The sequence below is a fragment of the Panthera onca genome, chromosome D3, assembly GCF_046562875.1.
Source record: "Panthera onca isolate mPanOnc1 chromosome D3, mPanOnc1 haplotype 2, whole genome shotgun sequence".
In the NCBI taxonomy this organism is placed as follows: Eukaryota; Metazoa; Chordata; class Mammalia; order Carnivora; family Felidae; genus Panthera; species Panthera onca.
Genome location: NC_138350.1, coordinates 68,209,249 through 68,227,525, shown reverse-complemented (window position 1 = coordinate 68,227,525; position 18,277 = coordinate 68,209,249). Strand labels below are relative to the sequence as shown.

At 40.3% G+C, this 18,277-nt stretch overlaps 1 protein-coding gene across 9 annotated transcripts in view; it reads left to right on the top strand.

Annotated features, from left to right (window-relative positions):
* Positions 1–18,277, top strand: part of DYM (dymeclin) — a 352,663-nt gene that overhangs the window by 135,018 nt on the left and 199,368 nt on the right. For all 9 annotated transcript variants that reach the window (XM_078435252.2, XM_078435253.2, XM_078435255.2 and 6 more), the window contains 3 exons: positions 8,897–9,079; positions 14,181–14,359; positions 16,152–16,277. In XM_078435252.2, coding sequence (XP_078291378.1) covers positions 8,897–9,079; positions 14,181–14,359; positions 16,152–16,277 — 488 coding nt within the window. The remainder of the gene's footprint in view (positions 1–8,896; positions 9,080–14,180; positions 14,360–16,151; positions 16,278–18,277) is intronic.

Sequence of the window (18,277 nt, the reverse complement as noted above, 5' to 3'; positions counted from 1 at the left end):
TAAAAAAACGAAGCTATTAGTGACCCCCCTCCCCATCACCTAGTATTATAGTATGACTGGATGTAGTTCAAGATTAAGTATGTTGCTCTTTTATGTTCATTTGAAAATGAAAAAATAATTGCTAGGGATCATGTTTTCTTAACATAAATTTGGTTACAGAGATAGACGCTTGACGACTATGCCCTTTAATAAAGATAGAACATCAAGTATGATTTTTTCCTCATTAATCCAATATTTTAATATATTTCTTTTAAGAAGTATTGTTGTAAGGATACCCCATGAACTTTTTGCGGATTTTAGGATTTCTTTCACTACATGCTCAGTTTAGAAATCAAAGCATTCTTTTTTTTATTTAAAAAAAAATTTTTTTTTTTTTTAACGTTTATTTATTTTTGGGACAGAGAGAGACAGAGCATGAACAGGGGAGGGGCAGAGAGAGAGGGAGACACAGAATCGGAAGCAGGCTCCAGGCTCTGAGCCATCAGCCCAGAGCCTGACGCGGGGCTCGAACTCACGGACCGCGAGATCGTGACCTGAGCTGAAGTCGGATGCTTAACCGACTGAGCCACCCAGGCGCCCCAGAAATCAAAGCATTCTAATGAGGAAAACAAATCACTTTCAGTTCCAGTAAACAAAGACAACCACTTTGAGCACTGTGGGATATACTTACCATCATCATCTTACAAAAAAGGATGCATACTTTGTTTTGTTTTGTTTTTTTTGTAGTAGTTAACATTTTTTTTCTTAGTGGTAACATACAGAAAAATACACAGATGAAGTGTAGTTCAATTCATTATGATAGAGTGAATGGACATGTATGTAACTGCTGGTCAGTCAGATCAAGTAATTCTAGCCCCCCAAAACTCCTCTCACACACTCACCTGACCTCTCTCCCCTCCCAACTGCAAAGGAAACCACTATCCCAACATCTAGGGCTGTAGTTTTTCGTCTGGCTTTGAAATGTATATAAATGGGATCACATGCTATGTATTCTTTTGTGTCTTCCTTCTTTTGCTTATTTGTAAAATTGATCTGTGGTTTTGCATGATGCATAGTTTGTTCATTTTTATTATGTAGTATTCCATTTTAAGACTATCTCACATTTACCCATTCTCCTGTAATATGTATTTGATATTTCCAACTTTTGGCCATTAAGACAATGCTGTGTACATTCGTGTACCTGTCTGTGCACACATGTAAACATTTTGTTGGCCCACTAATAAAATAATTAGTGGAATCGCTGGGTTCTAGTTGTGCCTCATTCACTTATATTGGTTACAAGTAAACTGTTTTCCAAATTATTTGCACCAGTTTGCAGTCTCACTAGAGTAAATGAGAGTTCTACTTGCTCCGCATCCGTGCCAACATGTTTTTGGAGAGGGTAAGGTGGAGTCAAGTTTATTGAGATATAATTTATATACAGTAAAAGTTGCTTTTGCAATTATGTTTATTTTAGTCATTTTAGCAATTATGTGCAGTTATGCCAAAACCACCGTCATTAAGATATTGAGCATTTCCATCAAGGTCGAGACTTTGTAGTTGGACCCCCAACAACTGGCCCTCCACCATAGTTCTGTGAGGCAGACCTCCACCACTTTGCATCCATAATCCGTTCATGAAAATCAGACATTCTGCCGAAAGTGCTCATCTGGAGCCTATTTACCATTATTTTAAATTAAAAAAATTATAATGTGATAATGACCCAACATATTCAGCCAGTTAAAAAAAAATTTTTTTTTCATGTTTGTTTATTTTTGAGAGAGAGACAGAGCACGAGCAGGGGAGGAGCAGAGAGAGAAGGAGAGAGAATTCCAAGCAGGCTCCACTGTGTCAGCATGGAGCGCAGAGGGGCTCAATCCCACGAACTGTGAGATCATGACCTGAGCCAAAATCGAGAGCTGGATGCTCAACCGACTGAGCCACCCAGGCACCCCTACTCAGCCATTTTTTTAAGGCACACCGAATGCCCGTGTTTAAGAAAGAAACTAGTGGGTTTGTTTTTTTTAAATATAAAATGCTTAAAACATGGCTTCCTGATCAAGTAATGATCGCAAGTGAACAGGTGTTTTGTGAATAGTAACATCTCTTCCATTCTAGTCATTTTGCTCCCTTTGCCAGAATTTTAACGCATTTTCAGCTTTTGCCTCTCTGTGTAACACTTTAGCAAAACCAAGGGCTCAGCGTGGAAGGGCTTATGGGAAACCACTTTAGTTTGTGTGCCCGGTGGGAGAGAATGGCTCTCACGGAGCAGGACGCAGTGATGCTCTCTTAGCATCGATAACACCTGAGGCATACATCTAATTTTTTACACTCAGTTCAGCTTTAAAAAGTCAACAATTTTGTCCTACCAGTTATATTGGTAATGAGACCTGTCCCCTCCCTCACATTTTGATTGTTAACGGATAAATAATCTTGAGTCCATACTTTTAAAAGATTGAATCATCAACACCAGATTTGTTCTTTTAGTTTATTTCCGTGCTTACTAGTTTTAGTTAGATACATCTTATTTCAAGAGTTTCTTTGGAAGACCTGAGTGAGGGATACAATTAAAAAACTTGGGAGACCATCCTTAATTTGCTTTTTTAGAACAGAAGGAAACATACTGTAACTTTCCCTTATTTTTCTGGTGGAGAGAGATTTTGTTTGCCAACAGGAAAATGCAATTCCACTAAGATTCTTGGGTCACAGATCAGAGACTTGGATCAGCAAAAAGCAATGAACTTTTGGAAGAATTCTGGTCCAACATCATGGGCCAGTTTAAACTACAATGTAGGCAGTGGCAGGCAGCCTCCCTTCTCCCTATAAGGAAAGGCCGCCCTGCAGTGATATTTGCCAGGGCAGGGAGGAGGGATGTGTGTGGTGAGGGCAGGCGGGGCTGCACTAGCTTCTTAATAAAAACTTAGTGTGTCTGACGTTGCACGCAGCTTCTCAGCCCCCTTTGGGAAAACCCGAAAGGGGCAAAAAAATGAGAGTGGAGTTGTGCCGTGAGACGTTTGTGAAATTTGTTCCAGGGGCGGTCAGCTCTTACTTCTTCTAGTCACAAAGATGCGCAGCTGTGAAGAGAATCTGCAAAACAAACAAACAGAAAAACAAAACAAAACAAAAAACCCCACTTATCTTTTACCTTGGAGAGCACTCGGTGATTATTTTTCTTGCAGATTGAACTTCCTGATTGTGTTTTTCTTTGCTTGCGATCCTGGAACACACAGCGGTGGAAGCAGGGGTACACGGTCCCGGGGCATACTCTGAGTGGAAGGAAGTGACTGGAAGCTTTTTATAATGTTAAGATAAACAACAAATCAGTCCCAAAGCAAATATTATCTGGCTGCTGGTTGCGCTTTCTTAAACGATTCTGAATCTCTTATGAAATGTTTCACATTCCGCAACTGTTCACATGAACATTGCTTTGAATCAGTTTAAGTTTGTGATGTGTAATGATGAATTATTAGTTGATAATTTTTATTCAAATATCTAAGTTTTCCTAATGCAAAGCAGGGAGCACAGTGCTAAACAGAAATTTTACGGTCTTTGTCAATCATCTTAAGATCTTTCCTACGTTAAAAAAAACATCCTTTGGATAATTTCTCTTCCTGGGCCTCAAGTTTGCTTGTGCCTGCACTGGGGGTTCGTACTGGGCGTTCAGTGCATGCTGAGCGTCCCTGCATGTTCCTTCGGGGACCTCCAAAACGTGGGCAGGAATACCCCCACTGGAATAGAAAAGCCATTCCAGTGAATCATAGAAAATGTTTGAGATTTGCAGGACCACAATTATGTAAGAAGTGATATACTGATAGGGATCCATGCGGTAGTTTTATATCGTGTGTTTACTCAAAAATGTAAAATATTAGAAATGAACAGATGGTCACACTGAACTGTTGACGGTGTATAAAAAGGAAGTGAAAAGTATCTACCTGTGTTAGTTCTGGGAAAATGACATTTCCCAGTTTTGTTTATTTGCCTTCCATTTAAAATTTCTTTACCAAAGCATTTAATTTCTTTAACAGAGGTGTTCGTTAAAAATGTCATCTGCTCGTTATAACAGGTAATCAAAATAAAAACCTAGATGAGTACAAAGACTAAAATATCACGACCATTGCCCCCATCCTAGATGTGATCAGTGTTAATGTGTTGGCGTTTATCCCTCTAAAACTGTCAGGAGGTGCTTTTTAAAAATAAAGATCATCAGGCTGTATCCCCTAGCCCAGGTGCATATTGCCTCATATCTTGTGGGGTTGGTGACCAGGAATTTTCTCCCTTCCTTCACTTCTTTCATAATGTTTTTAATTGAAAGTTATGCTTGAATATTGATATGTCCACGTCGTACAAGAGTTGGGAATAAACTGAATGAAATAAGAAACTCCTTCAGGCCACCTTCACTCCTACGCTCCTCTATGATCAGAGATAACTTCTGTCAAAAGGGCACCCTGCCAGGCACCTGTAGGTGCTTTTACATGCAGAAAGATGTACATTTGTAATTTTTTAAACACAAGTGGGGCATGTTGTGTATATATATTATGTTTTGTGATTTGCATTTCCACTTAATGATGTATTGATAAGGTTTTTCTATATTCTATATAATCATATGCCTATGAGGTCTCTGGTGGTCTGTTTTGTTTGCTTTAAAAAAAAATTTTTTTTAATCTTTATTTTTGAGAGAGAAAGAGCACGAGCAGGGGAGGAACAGAGCAAGAAGGAGACACAAAGTCTGAAGCAGGCTCCAGGCTCTGAGCCATCAGCACATTTATTTATTTATTTCTCAAGGTATTTAACATGCAGTGTAGTTTTGGCTTCAGGAGTAAAACCCAGTGATTCATCACTTACATGTAACACCCAGTGCTCATCCCAACAAGTGCCCTCCTCAATGCCCATCACCCGTTTACCCCACTCCCCACCCTCATCAACCCTCAGTTCTTTGTGTTTAAGAGTCTCTTATGGTTTGCCTCCCTTTCTGTTTTTATCTTAATTTTCCTTCCCTTCCCCCACGATCATCTGTTAAGTTTCTCAAATTCCACATATGAGTAAAATCATACGATAGGTCTTTTTCTGACTGACTTATTTCGCTTAATAGAATACCCTCCAGTTCCATCCATGTTGTTGCAAATAGCGAGATTTCATTCTTTTTCATCACCAAGTAGTATTCCAGTGTGTGTGTGTGTGTGTGTGTGTGTGTGTGTACGTACGTGTACACACACACATATACTACATCTTCTTAATCCATTCATCAGTTGATGGACATTTGGGCTCGTTCTGTGATTTGGGTATTGTTAATAGCATTGCTATAAATATTGGGGTGCACGTGCCCCTTCGAATCAGCATTTTTGTAAGTGCAGAGCCTGACACACGGGGCTCTACCTCGCGTACTGTAAGATCATGACCTGAGCCAAAATCAAGAGTTGGATGCTTAACCTCCTGAGCCACCCAGGCGCTGCTGTTCTTTGTATCTTTTTGAATTTTGTTTCTTGCATAACAGAAAGGCTTTCTGAACTCAAGGTTCAGACAGGTACTTTTATAATTAAATACTGGGAAAATGATTAAATTCTGCTGTCCCAAAGACATTTCTAGAATTTTGTCTTTACTCATTTGGAATACTACCTGTATCATAAGGTTAATTCTCAAAGATATGTGGTTCTGTTGCTGAACTTGAACTCATTTCTGGTCCATCCAGCTAATTTGTCTACTGCCAGTGTCACGCTTTTAAATGACCTTAGCTTTATAAAAATTTTGCTGTTTAACCAGGAACATTCCTCCTCAGCAATATTTCTTTTGCACTGTATTACAAAATATTACACAAATTCCTCTTGGTATTTTGATAGTGATTATCCTGAAGTTTAGATTAATTTATGGGTAGTTTTGCAGTATTGCCTTTTAATCTAGAAATCTACTGTACCTCTGTATTAATTTAGATCTTATACAGCCTTCAGTCTCAAGGTCTGTGGTTGTCTGCCCGAAGGTATTACACATTTCTGTTGATTCTTTTAAAAAATTTTTTTAAATGTTTATTTAGTTTTGAGAGAGCAACGAGCAGGGGAGGGGCAGAGAGAGAGAGAGGGAGACACAGAATCTGAAGCAGGCTCCAGGCTCTGAGCCATCAGTACAGAGACTGATGTGGGGCTCTAACTTTTGAACCGGGAGATCATGACTGGAGTTAGAGTTGGACACTTCATCAACTGAGCCACCCAGGTGCCCCTCTTTTGTGTTGACGTTTGAAGATTTTATTGATTCTTGATGATTGTTTGTTGCTGCGGTGATTGGACTTTGTGATTGTTTGTTGCTCACGTATAGGCAGGTTTTTGATTTTTTATGTCACTCTTTTAGTTCTAGACTGTACCAAAATCTGTTTGTTCTGATAGTGTGTCAGTTGATTCTCTTGATGTTCTAGAGCAGCTGTGTCTGATACAAATGTGAGCCGTAGATGCAAACCGCATATATGATTTAAAAATTTCTGGTAGTCATATTGAAAAAGTAAAAACAAACAGGTGAAGCTTATCTTAACAATACACTTTAATATAATATGTCCAAAATATTATAATTTCAACATGTAATCAGTATTTAAAAATGGGCAAAAAAATTTTCCTTTTGTATTAAGTCTTCAGAATTGAGCATTTTATACTTCCAGCATGATGCGTTTGGGACGAACCACATTCCAAGTGCCCGGTACCCACAGTGGTTGGTGGCTACTCCATTGGACAGTGCACAGTCAGGTTGCTTGCAAATAATTTTGTGTGTGCGTTTACGAGTCTGTCATGGTTTGCCTCCCTTTCTGTTTCTTTCTTATTTTTCCCTCCCTTCCCCCACGATCATCTGTTAAGTTTCTCAAATTCCACATATGAGTAAAATCATATGATCGGTCTTTTTCTGACTGACTTATTTCGCCCCGCCCCCCGCCCCCCGCCCCCCGCCTTGCCTTAACACTTTTGCTCGGAGCACCTGTAGTTCATTGGTGATGTTGGTGATATCCATAGGGGTGTTCTCCTAATGTTTGACCACCGTGGATTTCTGATTAGGTGGACTTTAGAATCCAAAGAGGTTCCTTTTCTTTTCTAGCTTGTAAGAATTCTTCAAATTAAAAAAAAATTTTTTTTTTAACTTTTATTCATTTTTGAGAGACAGAGCGTGAGTGGGGGAGGGGGACAGAGAGAGCAAGAGAGAGAGAGAGAGAGAGAGAGAGAGAGAATCTGAAGCAAGCCCCAGGTTCTGAGCTGCCAGCACAGAGCCCAATGCAGGGCTCGAACTCGCTAACTGTGAGATCATGACCTGAGCCCAAGTTGGATGCGGAACTGACCGAGCCACCCAGGCGCCCCAAATTTGTAAGAATTCTTAATGGGCTTTACATTTAATTTTAAAAATTGGCGAGATTATCTTTTCCTCCGTCTTTTTACAGTGAGTAACAAGCATACTTCATTTTATTGTGCTGTGTTTTACTGTGCTTTGCAGATACAGCAGTTTTTATTGTTTGTTTGTTTTAGGGTTTGTGGCAACCTTGCACTGAGCAAGTCTTTCAGCACCATTTTTGCAGCCACATTGGCTCACTTTGTGTCTCTGTGTCACATTTTGATAATTCTCACAAGTCTTCAAACTTTTTCATTAATGTATTTGTCATGGTGATAATGCGATCAGAGATTACAGCTAGCAGAAAGCTCAGATGATGGTTAGCATTTTTTAGTAATAAAGTATTTTTTAATTAAGGTATGTACGTTGGTTTTCTTAGACATAATGGTATTGCACACTTCATCCACTACAGTATAGTGTAAACATAACTCTTTTTTTAAAAATTTTTTTTTAACATTTATTTATTTTTGAGACAGAGAGAGACAGAGCATGAACAGGGGAGAGGCAAAGAGAGAGGGAGACACAGAATCCGAAACAGGCTCCAGGCTCTGAGCCGTCAGCACAGAGCCCGACATGGGGCTCGAACTCACGGACCGTGAGATCATGACCTGAGCCGAAGTCGGACGCTTAACTGACTGAGCCACCCAGGCGCCCCTGTAAACATAACTCTTCTATGCCGTGGAAAACCAAAAACTTCATTTGATTCACTTCACCACAATACTAGTCAGAACCAAACCTGCAGTATCTCTGAAGTGTGCCTGCCTACAAATTAACAGACTTCTAAAATGATGAACAATTCTTGCATTTCAGAGACAAAACTTTCATGATCATGCTGCATTTGTTCTTTTAACGAATTTTTGTGTAAGATTTCATCTGCGTTTGTTTGATTGAGTCTGTCTATAAACCTCTCTTTTCATTTCTCCCTCTTGTTTTAAACACTGTCATTGTCCAGTTTCTGTAGCAGGGAGATTTTTCTGGTCTTGTCACATGAGTTGTGTATATATGACTCTTATTGTGTACTTCGGAGCTGCTTATGTAACACGGGAATTGTCTGTGCCGGGAGGGCTTGGTGGACTTATTTGTGAGCTTTGGACTGGATTTGGTTTTTAGGGCTAGCTCTTGGACTCCGTTTTCTGCTCTTCTAAGATTGTTTGTTCATTCAGGCTTTTGTCTTTGGCCAATTTTGGTATTTTGTATCTTCCTAGGTATTTTAGCATTTTGCTTAGGTTTTCAAATCTGTTGGTATAAAGTTGCACCTGAAGTTTTCTTATAATTTTGTAGATGTTTTGATATGTAAAGAAAATGTCAAAAGACCTAAGAAGTTCAGCAGTGCTTATCTCTGGGAAGTAAAAGTAGGTTATAGGAGTGGGGAATGATGGTCTTAAGGAATTTTATATCGTTGGGCAATATGAGACTTTTCACGTACCAGACTTGTTTTACTTTAATAACTGAAAAGAGTGTTTCTTCAAAGTTTGAAATATGAAAAAGTGTACAATATCATACAGAAGTACGCATTTCCATCTCACTAGTCCCAGCACTTCTTAACTATGTGTTTTTTTTTCTCAAGCTGGCCTCTGGACGGTCTTCACACTGGGCGGCGTGGGCAGCAAAGCAGCTGCCACTCCAGAACTTTCTTCTCCTCTGGCCAACCAGAGTCTCCTGCTTCTGCTGGTGCTGGCCAACCTGACCGACGCTGCAGATACACCAAACCCCTACAGACAGGCCATTATGTCCTTTAAGAATACGCAAGGTTTGTGGTACTTTGTTCTCTGAGTATTCTTTCTAATGACAAATGAGGGTTTTGCTTACCCATGTTACATTTTATAGTTGTGGAGATGAATATTTGTATATTTTCATATTGGTTAAAGATGAGAAAGAGTTAGATTTTTCTGTCTGTATTCTTAGGAAGGTCAAATAAATCTTAGGTAAAAGCTGTAGTTCTTTAGAGCCACTTAAAACTATTTTTTTTTTTTTTTGGTCCAGAAATAACCAAGCCAGCAATATGCTTCATTTAGATCCTCCTGTCCCACCTGTTAGGGATAGGAATTAACCTGGAAAACTCTGAGTGATAGATTGTTTGAAGGTTTTCATTTAAAGTCTGTATTCCAGTTAGAGTTTTATAAAACTAAAAATTAGAGCTTAATAAACTTCTTCTGGAAAGATGCAGACCCCTTTGTAGGGTTATGCGGTGTCTGTTACCATCTCTTAACTCTGCTGTGGTAGCACAAAAAGCAGGCATAGATAATAAGGAAGTGAGCATCGCTGGTTTCTATTAAAACTTTATTTCCAAAATAGGTGGTGAGCTTGCCTGTGGTCTGTAACTTGCCCTGTAGAGCATGGGTAGATAGTTCCGTGTTGAAAGAGTAATCTCCAATCAAAAGATTACACTCTGTAAGCCAGGTTAATACAGTAGCTAGATTTTCAAGATGTATTGGACATTAGTATAATTAACATGGGTAAGAAGTGAAATTATTGGATGGGAACATTTTTAAAGCTTCTGACATGCTTTGCCATGTTCCTTTCCAGAGTTCTAATACACGTTTCTTCTTTTTCTCTTAAGTTTATTTATTTATTTTGAGAGAGAGAAAGAGAGTGGAGAGAGAGAATCCCAAGCAGGCTCCATGCTGACAGCACGAAGCCTGACACGGGGCTCAATCTCATGAACCTGTGAGATCATGACCTGAGCCGAAATCAAGAATCAGAGGCTTAACCAACTGAGCCATCCAGGCTCCTCTAATACACGTTTCTTAATAGACAGTATATGAGTGTGCCAGTTGGGTGTACCTTTGCCAACTCTGGTATTACTGTTTGTAGGGGGAAATAATGATAGGTAACCTCTAACAATTTGATAGATAAAATGTGAAAAGTCATGTATCTGATAGTACTTTTCTGTTCCCATTATTATTACATTGTGGCTTACTGGTTAAGAAAACAAGTTTTGCAAAGCAGATGAACATATTGGTTGGGGGGGGCGGGGGGAGAAAAAAGAGAGAGGGAAACAAATCATAAGAGATTCTTAAAGATAGAGAACAAACTGAGGGTTGATGGAGGAAGGTCGGTGGGGGGATGGGCCAGATGGGTCCCAGGCATTAAGGAGGGCATATGTAAATGATGAATCACAGAATTCTACTCCTGAAGCCACTATTGCTTAAATAAATAGAATAAATTTAAAAAATAATTAAACAAAAATTTGAAAAGAAAACAAAAGCAAGCAAGTATTGGAGTCAAGCAGACAGAGTTTATGCCACACTGTGTCACTTCAGAGCTGTGAAGCTTCTCACAGTTTGCTTAACCTCAAGCCTCCCTGGCTTTGTCTTTAAAATGGGAATAATGTCCCCTAATATTTGTATAAGCATCAAGCAAGGTAAGGTTTTAAAATGATTAGCTCAGTTTTTGCAACATAGCCAGATACTCAGTTTATAGTATATAGTGTCACTTTTTTTTTTAATTTTTTATTTTTTTTAACGTTTATTTATTTTTGAGACAGAGAGAGACACAGCATGAACGGGGGAGGGGCAGAGAGAGAGGGAGACACAGAATCGGAAGCAAGCTCCAGGCTCTGAGCCATCAGTGCAGAGCCCGACGCGGGGCTCGAACTCGCGGACCGCGAGATCGTGACCTGAGCTGAAGTCGGACGCTCAACCGACTGAGCCACCCAGGCGCCCCCATATTGTCACTTTTGATGCTGAGGCCAGATGTTGCTATTGAAGGTTGAACCTTTCTGGGGTAGCCATCTTCTTTGGTGGACAGTTGGGTGCAGGGATTCTGAGCAATGACTTTAGGGTTAAACTGCCTTGGGTTCATATCCCAGTTTTTATTCTTTTTCTTTTTTTTTCTTTTTAATTTGTTTTACATTTATTTATTTTTCAGAAACAGAGTGAGACAAAGCGTGAGTGGTGGGGGGGAGGGCAGAGAGAGAAGGAGACACAGAATCTGAAGCAGGCTCCAGGCTCCGAGCAAGCGGTCAGCACAGAGCCGGATGCGGGGCTCCAACCCACAAATCATGAGATCATGACCTGTGCCGAAGTCGGATGCTCAGCTGACTGAGCCACCCAGGCTCCCCTCTTTTCTAATGATTTAAGTTTATTTATTTGTTCTGAGAGAGAGAAAGAGGGAGGGGCAGAGAGAGGGGGAAATAGAGAATCCCAAGCAGGCTCCATGCCACCCGCGTAGAGCCCGACATGGGGCTCATACCCACGAACCACGAGATCATGACCTGAGCTGAAATCAAGAGTCAGAAGCTTAACCGACTGAGCCACCCAAGTGCCCCCAGTTTTTATTCTTTAAATACCAGTGTCTTTAATCTGTAAAGCAGGGGTTATAATTTCTACCTTACAGGGTTTTTATAAAAATTAAGTATTTATCATAGTACAGGGTCATTCTATTATTGCTGTAATTATAAGAAGCAGGATAATGCAGTGGTGACAACAGAGGGTGATCCGTGTTTTACTTGGGGCTGCTCTAGGAAAAGTTCATCTCCCCAGGCCTCTATTTCATCCTTTGTGAAGTTGGTCAGAATAATGACATGATCCTTGTATGCATTAAATAAGGGATAATACATGTAAATCTGTAAATAATAGCTAGGTCATAGCACTTATTAGCTAGTAATATATAAATGTTATGGATACACACACATCACACATACTCCATTCGCAGTCAGGTATAAATCAGCCTGGCAAACATGTTACTTTGCTTCATTGTAGAGAGGCATAGTGTGTCTAGAATCTTCCTCCATTGAGTGTTCTGTAGATGCTGTAGTCATTTGCATACTCATAGATGATATGCAACGCTTCCTTTTGCCATCCTTTGCAAAAACAAGTCACACAAAACAGTGATTTTCATAGCTGACCAAAATACAGTGTTAGGATTGGAAAACTAACCTATATGCTAAATGTGGGAGGAAAAGTGAGGGCACTTTGTAGTAAAGTTACAGACACTTCAGATAATTCTCACAACGTACAGGTTAGAAAGGAGGCTCCGGGGCGCCTGGGTGGCACAGTCGGTTAAGCGTCCGACTTCAGCTCAGGTCACGATCTCACGGTCCGTGAGTTCGAGCCCAGCGTCGGGCTCTGGGCTGATGGCTCAGAGCCTGGAGCCTGCTTCCGATTCTGTGTCTCCCTCTCTCTCTGCCCCTCCCCCGTTCATGCTGTGTCTCTCTCTGTCTCAAAAATAAATAAACGTTAAAAAAAAAAAAAAAAAAAAAAAAAGAAAGGAGGCTCCAAGAGGTACGGGACTGTGCTATCAAAGTTGTGTTGGTACACCTTTCTTTTCCGTAAGAGTGAAGCTTGTGGAGATTCTAACGCAGGAATTTAAAAATTTTTACTTTTATTTATTTTTTGTGTCTTTAAAAAACATCTTGGTTCTTTCCAAGATATTATTAAAATAATCACCTTGTTGTGCTGTCATGTTCCAGTGTTCTTATCTGATAGGATCATACTTTTCTCTAAGTCAGTTGACCCGTCTCTACCTCCTTTTTGACTTGCTAACTTTGCTGGCTTCGGTGTTTAAGCAAGAGTCCAGTGCATGTAGGAAGGGGGCTCTGCTCTCTCAGTTTACAGAATCAGGAATTTTCCCACATGGGCTGGGATTTATGGCTTTCATCATGCTAGTGACTCTAAAAAAAGATCTACAGGGGCGCCTGGGTGGCTCAGTCAGTTAAGCGTCCAACTCTTGGTTTCAGCCCAGGTCATGATCTCACGGTTCATGGGTTTCGAGTCCCACGTAGGGCTTTGTGGTGAGAGTGTGGAGCCTGCTTGGGATTTGCTCTCCTCTCTCTGCCCCTCATCTGCTCACGTGTGTGCACTCACACGCTCTCTCGCTCTCTCTTTCTCAAAATAAATAAATAAACTTGAAAAAAAGGATTTACAAAATCACGTACATGTTCTGATAGTTGTCTGAGGTTCAGTATATTCTAAGAAGCTAGTGCTGAACTTGCTGATAGTACTTTAAAACTGGCTAGGGGAACCTGGCTGGTGGAGCCCACAGCTCTTGATCTTGGGTCCTGTGTTCAAGCCCCATGTTGGGCATACTATTTGCTTAATAAATAAATTTAAAAAAAAACAATTAAAAAATAAAAGTAATTAAATTATGTGTTGCTATCCTAGCTGTTTTTTTCATAAATGGATTAGTGACATTGGTGAGTACTTGAGCCGTAGTTATTCATTGGAAAAATATTAGCTTGAAGTCCTTTTTTCTTTTTAGCCCTTACAAGAGGATTTTCTGTTTTATATAGAAACTTTTATATTCTTTGTCTTGGTATTCTTTATTTAGGACTGGTGGCCATTTAATTTTGGTAACAGAACATTTCAGATGTCATGGTTAAATTGTATTTATTAAAGGGCCTTTGGGCTGGGCCCGTAGCTCTGTTTATTTAAGCTTATGTTCTTATAGCCAGTTTAATTTAGCTATATTAATACAAAAATAGTAAATGAAGTCAAAGTATGTGACTTAGTTGTTTTTTTTTTTATATTTGGCTTTTTAAAATATAAACTGTCACTCTGTTAAGTGGTATTTGCACATGTATTTATAATCATTCGAAGGCTGTGGTTTGGATAGTACAGAGAAATAAACTGTCCCAGTTTTTCCCCACCCTGGTGAGAACATTTCAGTCCTATTCTCTTAGCAAATTTCAATTACGCAGTGATGTTACCAACCATAGTCACCATGCTTTAATTAGTTCTTTAAATACAATTTAAAATAGAAATAGAAATTTTGAACCTGAAATGTGGCAACATACAAAATTAATGGGAATCAAATTGTGTACATTGACAGTGCTTTTATTAGTTATATAAGGCATGGTCCAGAAAATACCAGCGTAATATTCCAATAATTTTGTGATTTCTATATTCCAGATAGCAGTCCTTTCCCCTCGTCAATTCCACACGCTTTCCAGATTAACTTCAACAGTTTGTACACAGCTCTGTGTGAACAGCAGACGTCCGACCAAGCAACTCTCCTCTTGTACACATTGCTGCATCAGAATAGTAACGTTAGAACATACATGTTGGCTCGCACAGACATGGAAAATCTTGTAAGTATCACGCTACCCTCGTCATCCTTTTTGTATTGTATAATCTTTTGAAGAGCAGATTCTTTTCCCAGGAGGGTAGATACGTTTGCCTCATTGCAAAGCTGAGGGTTGACAGGTTGACGGGGAGCTGCCAGCAGACACAGGCGGGGGTAGGAGTTTTACGGTGTAGGAGACAGTGCACGTGGCAGTGTGCTCACAGCGCCCGAGGACCCCGCAGCGCAACCAGCTTCTCTGAACTTCAGGCCTTCACAGCTGCCCGTTGCCCAGGATCCAGCCCCATCAAGTCTTCCAAGAAGCACCGCCTCCCATTCTCAAGACATTTGTACCCTGGTGGTTCTTTCCAATGCTAAGTGTCCACCTACCGAGGTCATGTAGCTAGTCCTGTTTGCAGCAAGTTCCTGGTGGACATGGCTAGGATCCGGATTGGTTTCCCACGTGTCCTGACCCTTCATGAGGCTTAGACTTGAGGTCTGCCTGAACTCAATTCCTAGAGGGGTAGAGTTTAAAGTACCTGTGCCAGAGAGCACTGAAATGTGGCTGCAGAACTCCTGTAGTGAATCAGTGATTTCTGTTTGTAACTAACGTGTAAACAAAAATGCTTCCATGACTGGACAAGTAAACCTTATCTCACCAAGGTGTTAATATTATATTTGAAATGCGTACTATAGAGATACCTGTGGGCTATTTATTCATTAATAAAGTTGTGAACATTCCTGCAAGAGCCAGCAGCTTGCTGGTGGCAACAGGAATGTTCCCCCTGTACCAGTTTTTACAAGTTGGTAACAGGATTCACGAGGGATTTGGTGGCCATTTTTTCAGAGTTAACGTGAAAATACTGCAGAACATGGAATATTAGAATTCATTTGAAGAGTATGTTCTGTGTCAAAGTGACGGTAAAGACCAAACACATGATGAACAGACCTGTCTGCACACCCACCGTATGTGGAAAACATTGGTTATTTTACATAGTAAAATTGGATGTAACAGTGTTCTGCTCATGGGAATAAAAACTTGGAGCGAAGGCCTGTTTACTGATGGGTGAGTGGGAATAAGCGGAGACAATTCTGAGCATGATGTATCCTAAGTGAAATGATGGCAACAAGCAGAAAGCCCATGACACCATCTGTTCTAGAAAGTTCATGGTAAGGATGTTAGTACATAAGAATACTCCTCTGTATATGATGACATAACACCAGTAAAAACTTAAAAGGTTTTGTTTTGGGTTTTTTTTGGAGTGGGGGTGGAGGGTTATATATTTACTTTTGTTTTTAATTTCTTGTATAGATTATTTTGATAATGTCTCAACTGATGTCCTTACCTGTCCTTTGCCTTTCGTCAATAATATTTATTGAGGCTATGATTAGAAAATGTGTTATTGGTAGGAAATTTACTGTGCTGATTTGATTTTGTTGTTAACCGTTCTTTTATTCTACAATCTTTCCTATGAAGAAGATAGTGTTTGACACATTAGTGTTTCTAAGAATACCTTACTGTGTATAAGCTCCTGCTAGGCTGGAGGCAGATCTCCCTGTACTCAGTGCCACATGTTGGCCCAGATGGTGTCTGCAGACCCACTCTTTATGTGGTGGCAGGGTGAAGGTTTTCTCTCCTGCTATCTGAGCTGTGTACACAGAGAAAGTACTTTCAGTCATAAGCTGGTTTGTGTGGTTTTCTTTTTCCTTTAAAGAAACCTATAGCTATGAAACAGTATATAATAAAAGCATAAAGGTTGAAAACATTGGTCTCCTAATAAAGTAGTTGGAATAGTAAATTAAAATTTTTTATTTGACAGGTTTTACCAATTCTTGAGATTCTGTATCATGTTGAAGAAAGAAATTCACACCATGTGTACATGGCCCTTATAATATTACTGATCCTTACAGAAGATGATGGCTTTAATAGATCCATTCACGAAGTGGTAAGTTATTACTTAAGGGTGTCAGAGTTACAGAATAGGCCTGTCCCTCCACATGATTTCCTACAGCTTTAGCATTTCTTCCTTTTCCTTCTGGTAGATGTTTCCACAAGAACCTCAGAAATGGTGTGTCTTTTTTCAGATTTATGAAATGCTTTTTTTATGAATGACTAGTAGGCTGTTAAAAATTCTCAAAATTGGGGCATGTGGGTGGCTCAGTTGGGCATCTGACTTTGGCTCAGGTCATGATCTTGTGGTTTGTGGGTTCCAGCCCCACACTGGGCTCCGTGCTGACAGCTCTGAGCCTGGAGCCTGCTTCGGATTCCGTGTCTCTCCCTCTCTCTGTCCCTCCCCCAGCTTGCAATCTCTCTTTCTCTCTCTCAAAAAAAAAAAAAATAAACATTAAAAACAAAAATTAAGGGGCTCCTGGGTAGCTCAGTAGGTTAAGCGTCCGACTTCAGCTCAGGTCATTATCTCAAAATTTGTGGGTTCAAGCCCCATGGCAGGCTCTTTGTTGACAGCTCAGAGCTTGGAACCTGTTTCAGATTCTGTGTCTCCTTCTCTCGCTGCCCCTCCCCCACTTGTGCTTTGTGTCTGTCTCTATGTGTGTGTGTCTCTTTCTTTCAAAAATAAATATTTAAAAAATTTATTTTAATTCTCAAAATGGTTTCTTGGGACGCCTGTGTGGCTCAGTTGGTTAAGTGTCCGACTCTCGATTTCAGCTCAGGTCATGATTTCACGATCCATGGTATTGAGCCCTGCATCAGGCTCTGCACTGACAGTGTGTAGCCTGCTTGGGATCCTCTGTCTCCCTTTTTCTCTCTGCCCCTCCTCTGGTCGTGTTCTCTCTCCCTCAAAATAAACATTTGAGGGAGAAAAAATTCTCAAAACAGTTTCTTTAGTAATTGAAGTCAATGTTTTTGCTGTCACTGAGTTCGTTTTTCCTCTTGTTTCATTTCCCGTTTTTAGTTGTGACAGAAATTGTCAAACAGGTCAGCCCCTTGTATACACAGTAAGTGAAAGAATAGGGATCAGTCAGAGAAAGACAAATATCATATGACTTCACTCATATGAGGACTTTAAGAGACAAAACAAATGAACATAAGGGAAGGGAAACAAAAATAATATAAAAACAGGGAGGGGGACAAAACACAAGAGACTCTTAAATATGGAGAACAAACAGGGTTACCGGAGTTGTGGGAGGGGGGATGGGGTAAGTGGCACTAAGGAATCTCCTCCTGAAATCCTTGTTGCACTATATGCTAACTAATTTGGATGTAAATTAAAAAAAAGAAAAAGAAAAAAAGAATAAGGAACAAAAAGAAGACTGAGAAATTGTTTCATATTAAAAAAAAATTTTTTTAATGTTCGTTTATTCTTGAGGGAGAGAGAGACAGTGTGAGTGGGGGGAAGGACAGAGAGATAGAGGGAGACACAGAATCCGAAGCAGGCTCCAGGCTCTGTGCTGTGAGCACAGAGCCCGACGTGGGGCTCGAACCCACGAACCACGAGATCATGACCTGAGCCAAAGTCCGAGGCTTAACCCACTGAGCCATCCAGGTGCCCTGTTTGTTTTTTTAAAGATTGTGTTTTTAAATAATCTCTGCACCCAACATGGGGCTCGAACTCCCAACCCTGAGATCGGGAGTCACATGCTCCACCGACTGAGCCACGCAGGTGCCCCAATGATACTTCCTTTGAAAAAATTGGGTTTGGGGGGGCACCTGGGTGGCTCAGTCTGTTAAACGTCCAACTTTGTCTCAGATCATGATCTCACGGTTTGTGGGTTTGAGCCCCGCGTTGAGCTCTGCACTGATAGCACAGAGTCTGCTTCAGATCCTCTGTCTTCTTCTCTCTCTGCCCTTGCATGCTTGCTCTCTCTCTCTCTCTCTCTCTCTCTCTCTCCCCCCCCCTCCCTCTCACAAATAAACATTTAAAAAAATAAAATTTTTTTTTGTCTTATTACTGAGTTGTAAACTTTCTTTATATATTCTGAATCACAT